Source organism: Leptidea sinapis, chromosome 25, assembly GCF_905404315.1.
Source record: "Leptidea sinapis chromosome 25, ilLepSina1.1, whole genome shotgun sequence".
In the NCBI taxonomy this organism is placed as follows: domain Eukaryota; kingdom Metazoa; phylum Arthropoda; class Insecta; order Lepidoptera; family Pieridae; genus Leptidea; species Leptidea sinapis.
The window spans coordinates 6,316,279-6,323,566 of NC_066289.1; the positions used below are offsets into that span (position 1 = coordinate 6,316,279).

At 36.1% G+C, this 7,288-nt stretch overlaps 1 protein-coding gene across 1 annotated transcript; it reads left to right on the forward strand.

The window, feature by feature from the left end:
• Nucleotides 1-3,640: 3,640 nt before the first annotated feature.
• On the forward strand, nucleotides 3,641-5,440 carry LOC126972097 (uncharacterized). The gene is made up of 2 exons (XM_050818685.1): nucleotides 3,641-3,818; nucleotides 4,676-5,440. The coding sequence occupies exons 1-2, from the start codon at nucleotides 3,648-3,650 to the stop codon at nucleotides 5,438-5,440; spliced, it is 936 nt and encodes a 311-aa protein (XP_050674642.1). The 5' UTR covers nucleotides 3,641-3,647.
• Nucleotides 5,441-7,288: the final 1,848 nt, after the last annotated feature.

A 7,288-nucleotide genomic window follows, 5' to 3' on the forward strand; every position in this document is an offset into this window, starting at 1 on the left:
TGAAGTTCAAGGTCGACCAGACCAACATACTCTGCCTGGTTACCTGTCCATAAATAGGTACTTTACAAATCTGTACGTAGCTATTACATAAATAATTGTTTGTCCTGACTGACAGCTAAATTATTATTTACGCAAAGCCTAAGCCGATGGGGCCATTGATTTGAAAATTTTCACAAATAATTCATAAATAAGGTAGGTGAGAACTAAAAAGGGATTGTTAGAAGTAACACTCCTAAGTGAGTTAAATAAGGGATAAAATAATTTAAGGAAGTCCGTAATTTGCAAAGTTTTATGCACACAATTGGATATGATATGGCAAATATAGTAGATGACCCGGTTTTGGCCACTGTCCCGGTTTTGGCCACTCGGACACTTATTCGTCTGTAATTAGCGAAAAGAGAACATACTTACAATATTCTCTAAGCTAAAAAAACTATTGTGTATGGTTTAATTTAACATGTGGGAGCTGTGCAGCCATTTTCTTTCTTTCGGTTTTGAGTGAACATACAAGTGGAAGTAGTAAAAAATTTGTTGATTTGTTGTTCAAAACCAAGGATCCTCGAGTGAGTATTCGAAAATATTATTTTAATCATTCGTTACTTGGTTAGAGAATCAATTCGACAGATTAAACGAAACTTTTGGGAATGTATATTTGAGCTTATTTCATTGCCTGTTGTATTATTTCATGTAGAAATTTAGGTGGCCACAACTAACTCAGCAATTTGATACATTGTATGGGTTTTGGCCATGAGTGTGGCCACAAGTAGCTCACATAAAACAGCAGTTTTTTTTTAATAAATGATTTCTACATGAAGTATCGTAACTATCTTTTTTAGATTCGAAATATGGCACCTACTAATAAAAAAAACGGCGTTGGACCATGCCAAAAGAATACTTTTTACTTACTCACCATCAAAAATAGCGAAGGCCCTCGAAGCTGTACGTACAGGAATGAAAATAAAAACAGTCGCGAGTTTAATGTACCAAGAACTACGTTGCGACATAAATTAGCAGGGCGAGCACCAGAAACATCAGGCCATGTTGGCCCACAATCTGTTCTTAGGAAGGATATTGAAAATTTGGATCAAAGAATGTTTCCGGGCAGGATTTCCAATAAATAAGGTGGGCATATGTGACTCCGTTAAAAGAATAGTTAGTTATTCAGGGCAATATAAAAACTCCGTTTGTAGATAATCGTCGTGGGAGGTCATGGTTTGACGCATTTATGCTAAGGCATCCTGATTTAAGTTATAAACATGCAGAGTATATTAACAAGGCTCACAGAAGAAAAAATCAGAAAATGGTTCTATGAAGTCACAGCTTTGTTAAGACCTGAATATTGCAAGATTCTAAAAGAAACAGAACGCGTGTGGAATTGCGATGAAACGTCCTTTTTCTTAGCACCTAAAGGTGATCATGTTCTAGCACTAAAAGGTGAGCACGTGTACGACTTGTCCAAAAACAGTGAGAAAGAGAATATCACTACATTATTTACAGTAAATGCTAACGGAGAAGTGGCTACGCCTCTAACCCTTTATAAATGTAGATGCATGAGTTCAGAAGTTGTGCAAAATGTACCAATGAATTGGGCCTTTGGCAAAACAGGCAAGGGATGGATGACCGGGGAAAGCTTCTACCAGTACATCGGCAATGCTTTTCTGCCTCACCTCAAAGAAAAAGGTATAAAATTACCTGTGCTTTTGTTCTTGGATGGACATAAATCTTGGATGTATTGTGTACAATGTAATCTGCTTGTTGTGGTGTTTCCAAAAATGTTTTATACTTTTTCTATAATGTAGGTATATGTAAAAGTTGTGTGGTTAACTTACAACTTGTCAATAGCGGCTGAATTATTTCTAAATTATTTTACTTATTGCGAACTGAAGGCTCTTCCAGAGGATACAAAACAAGCCTGTTTTTTTTTGTAGGCAATTTCTTGTATTTGTATATCGACTCGCTTCTGGAAGGGCCCCAGGGGCAGGTCATTTAAACAATTTCTATTATTCATAATGAACTACACTGGCCTGCAAAAGTAAGTATCACACTTTTCAAATTATTTTTTTTTCTTAACTATAGAAGATAGAGATTTAAGATTAAAAACGTTTTGTTGCAAATTTTATAGGCTTTAATTCTTAGAAACTAAAATTATACAATAGTAACATTTTTAACTTAATAAAGATAAAACAATGAAAATAGACATTTTTAGTTTAGTGTAAAAAAATTCAACTAAAATGTATTACATGTTATTTAATTTTTAATAACTGGTATTGCCTCCTCGAGCTCTGATTACAGCTTCGAGCCGGTTTGGCATACTGAACACTAGGTTTCGGAGCCGATGTCGGGGAATATTCTCCCATTCTTCTACCAGGGCCTGCTTAAGTGCTCTGAAGTAGGTGGTGGTCTGCGATTTCTGACTAGCCTCCCAAGCTCATCCCAGGCGTGTTCAATCGGGTTGAGATCGGGAGAGACTTCTTGATGGCCAAGCCATCACGCTGATACCGACCTCCTGAATATGCATGATAATGCATCACCATCGATCCATCACCCATATTTGCTAAATACGACCCTGCATACTCATTGAGAATCTCTTGAGTATATCTTTGCCCAGTGAGGGTGCCATTTTCTATGGCTACTAGCTCTGTGCGACCTTCTGAAGAAATGCCAGCCCATACATGTACACTGCATCCACCGTATTGGACTCTTTCTGAGATGCAAGCTTGAAGGTATCGCTCACCAGGTCGCCTGTAAACACTTCGCCTTCCATCAGAAGTGTAAAGGGAGAATCGAGACTCATCTGCAAACAAAATTCTTGACCATTCTTCTTCATCCCACTGCATGTGTTCACGGGCGTATCGCAGTCTCGCTACTCGATGCTGTCTCTCGAGTTTTGGGCCACTCGCTGGTCTTCGGGGTGTCAAATTTGCTTCAGAAGTCTTCTTCTCACTGTACTATCACTAATATAGTCACTCCGGGTCTGAAGTAGCTGTTGCTGGACTTCAACTGCATTTTGGTGGCGATTTCTTAACACAGTGGAAATAATATAACGATCTTCTCGGGCACTGGTACACCTGGGTCTGCCATTACAAGGTCTCCTCAGATGGTGTCCAGTCTCTTCGTACCTTCGCTTTACCTTCTGGACCGTTCGTACCGTCACACCCACCATTCTTGCAGTGCGACGCATACTGATGCCTAGTTCCACAAAAGCCATGATCCTAGCACATTCTTCAACTGAAAGAGGCATGATAAATAAATTTTATATGCTTTTTAGCATAAATTTTTAAAACAAGACCCATCGATCTTGAAAAAAATTTAAAACAGAAAGAAAAATGTGAATGGTAAAATTGTAATTCGGAAACGTCCACTTTGAAAAAGGAATGGTTTTGTTTTTGAAGTTTTTTTTCAGCCAATTCTTAAAAGAAGGTTACCAACTATAAAGTTTTTATGTACAAAATAAAATTCTCTTTGGAGTCCTTTTTATTTCGAAAGTATATCTTGTGTACTTAAAACGTTATCCCAATTTTAAAAGTGTGATACTTACTTTTGAAGGCCAGTGTATTTTATATTTCAGGTTAATGATGCGTGGATTCGCATAGCGGATAAAATTAATATACCTGTTAATGAATTGAAAAAGAAAAAAAGAGTCATTAATGACAACATTCAGAATGCATCACAAAAAGAAAACTCAATCAATAAAATCAGGAATGGGTGAAGATGAACGATATGATCCTATTTGGCCGTATTACGAGCCTCTCGAAGCTTTTTTAAAGGATGTCTATGTATGCTCCAGTGTGATTAACACTGAGGAAAAGATTATACAGGTAAACAATATTATAATTTCACAAAATCTTAGTGGTCTCTATTTCTAAAAAAGTAATTCATAAAATCCAATCTTCTTTGTGTCGCAGTATGCAGCGGTCTACGCGGTACACTTAATAATAGTAAAAACGAACTATCTCCATTATTTCTCCATGAACCTGGCCGCACTAGATCTTCATTTTGATAAATATCGAATGAACCAGGAAGTGAATAAATATTTTGTGAAGAAGTACTTTTTCTCAAAAAATTATGTAGATATAGACATGTCATTGTAACAATAGAAGGTTTGGTAGGTTCCAAGGGTATATTTTTTTTAAAGATCCTGAACCTGGCGGTTAGTATTCCGAAAGTATTTTCTACTTTTACTCGAGAACGGGATAATTCTTGATTGAATACTCTTTCTGGGGACCCTAGTGCGTGATGACCGGGAAACGGTTTCATTAAATGGGTACTGAGAGCAAATGCACCATCGCCTAAAAATACGTAAGGCATGACTATGTCACTATTAGGAAGTGGAATAGGACGGGGTAAATTCATACTGTTAGACGATAGTTTTTGATATAAGATACTTTGATTGAAAACTCCTCCATCACTAATCCGTCCTTGAGAACCTACATCGGCAAACATAAAACAATAATTACTATCTACTAGTGCTAGTAAAACAATGCTAAAGTGGCCTTTATAGTTAAAGTATTCACAGTTCCCGAGTGTAAAGGTGATTGTATATTGATATGCTTCCCATCTATAGCGCCCAAACAATGCGGGAAGCTGAATCCTTCTGAAACGGACATCCATTCGCTCGCAGATTCAGGCATCTGAAATAAATAAAAAATAAACTGATATCACTTTTTTACTACAGGATTCGTCATCGACACGTGACTACGAAACAGAGGCAGAAACCGACTTCAATCGTCCCGTTATTGAAAGTGACACATCTCAAGATGGGAATACGAGTACTAAATCAAAAATTACTGCTGTTTCAACTCAAAAGCGCCGTTCGAAAAATCCACCAGAGTTATCAGAGGCCAGCAAGGAGGTGGCAAATGCTTTTGGCACATTAAACAGAGTGCTTGATAATAAAACTGCAAGACATGATGATGATTGTGATCTATATGCTAAACATCTTGCCACAAAATTAAGAAAATTTCCAGAATATGAAAGAGAAGAAATTATGTTAGAGATTGATAGCATGTTGATAAAAAGACGTCGAGGTAGCCAAAATACTATTACTGATTCCACTAATATGAATCGTTCATCCTCCTCACAAAGTTCTTATCGCTCAAACTGTTCTCGCTCATCTCCTTCACCACACTACCGACCCAACTCAGCACAGTCCATCCTTCCAACTTACGTTACTATTCCCAATCAATCTCCGCATAACCCATCCCATTCACCGCAGTATGTTTTTAATGAACCCCAAACTCAACGTATTCGGATATTGTCTAATGATAAAATATATTCACAATCACAACTAATGCAGTCTTCATCTGCTCAAAGGCTACAAACAGCATCTCCAGAACTACCTGTTGAACTTCATTTACCAGAATTATCTGATAGAACGTACGACCAGTCTCAGTCTTTAGAGACTCAAAATATAATATATCAGGCATATGGAGGCGCATAAAACACACAAATGAAAAGTTCATGTGATGCTAAACATTGTTTCATGATAATTCAAGTAATTGATCTCTACATGGTAAAATAAAGACTGTTGTATTTTGAAACTCTAGAACTATTTTGTAACTCTTTCTTATAAACATTAATAAATAATACATTAATAACATGAAGTTTTACTTACTTTAATCATATCTTGCAAATCATCATTGAGTGCCAAACAGACTTCTATTATTATGCGTGAGATAAGTGAACTTGATATTTTAAATAGGTAGTGTAAGCTTACTTGAGATTTTTAAATCTCAATGTCAATGCAAGTCGTATTTTTTTTGGTACAGCTTCCCTCCAAGTAGTATCTTGCTTAGAAACCATCGGAGAAATTTTATGTAGCAGGTATTCAAAATCAGTGCATGACATTCGAACGAAATTATCGAACTCCCCAGATGGTTCTGCAAGAAGCTCGGCAAGCTGTTGATTCATAGTCTCTCTAAAAACAAAGAAATATTAACAAAGTTAGTATGGACATAGTATTAATTAGTTGCATATACAGTGATAATTACCCCATAGCAAAATTTTAGGAAGTCAGTCGGTGTCTCATTCATAACAAGTTTCTTTATGGAATCAATGTCGAAATCTCAAAAAAATATTACGTTTTTCCATACAAATCCAATCAGCAGATCGAGTCTATTTTTACCTACGACGGTAAAAATCTCATCGAAAAAGAATAAAATAACTCAAAACCCCCGACTTAACTTTGATGTAGCGATAACAATTTTACCATAATACATAACCGAGATTTTATTCTTTTTCGATGACATTTTTACCGTCGCGGGTTTTTTTTTTATTTTGTTTAATTTTTCTATGTGGATACATGGACTCCATAGAGAAAGTTACCTATTGTAAATGTGACACTGACCTTCTAACTTTTTGCAAAATTATTATCAGCCTGTATATCAATAATAACTAATAACACATATATGTACCTCGTTCTATTCCGATGAATAGTCACCATCCACCACCTTCTTTTGCGCCATTTCTTTTTAGTCACTCTACTTTGGTGCACATGTACGTAATAATTAAGCGCACTGTATAAATAAATTGCCGCGGCTGCAAGAACTTCTACGTCCATCTTTGAAGTGCCAATGCAGAATGATCAGTAAGCCATTGTGTGAACAGGAATCTTGGTTTCCATCATTTTTGCCCAACACATTGGCCCAACACCTTGGCCCCATGTGTACAGCCGGCTTTAAAAATGACTTTAACTTGTAGTTTTAGATCTATGATAGTCGAGGGGCAGTATTCAGCTCTAATAAATTCAGGAACATTGACTTCCCGCCAAACTAGTCTAGTTAGAAAGTCCAAGGTACATTTTTAAATAGCGTATTAATTATAGTTCCACATCATGATCTAAAACAGTCTCTTGATCGATCGATCAGCCCAAGTTGCTGGAGTTTTCACTCCTTTTTCAAAAATGAAGCTATATGGCTTTATGATCCCTATCAAACAATGATAATCTCAGGATAATGACCACGTTACACTTTCCCGACCAATTTTTTTTTATATATGTATTAATAAAAAACAAATTTTACATGGCGGTTTCAAAGAAATAAAAACCACTGAGGTTTGTACAATTGCTAAATTAAATCTACACCAACAGAGTTAAATTAATAAAAGAAAAAATAGTTCACAATTATTAGAAACTTATCTATACATTATAATTTTACAAATAAAAGTAAAAGTACTTGATACAATTAATAGTTAAGCACGATAAGTTGATCGGTGTTCAGTCAAGTCTTAAAAAGTATTTTTTTAAATTCTGTTTTAAATTTGTCTCAGTCAACGAGTTGGTCAAGTCACG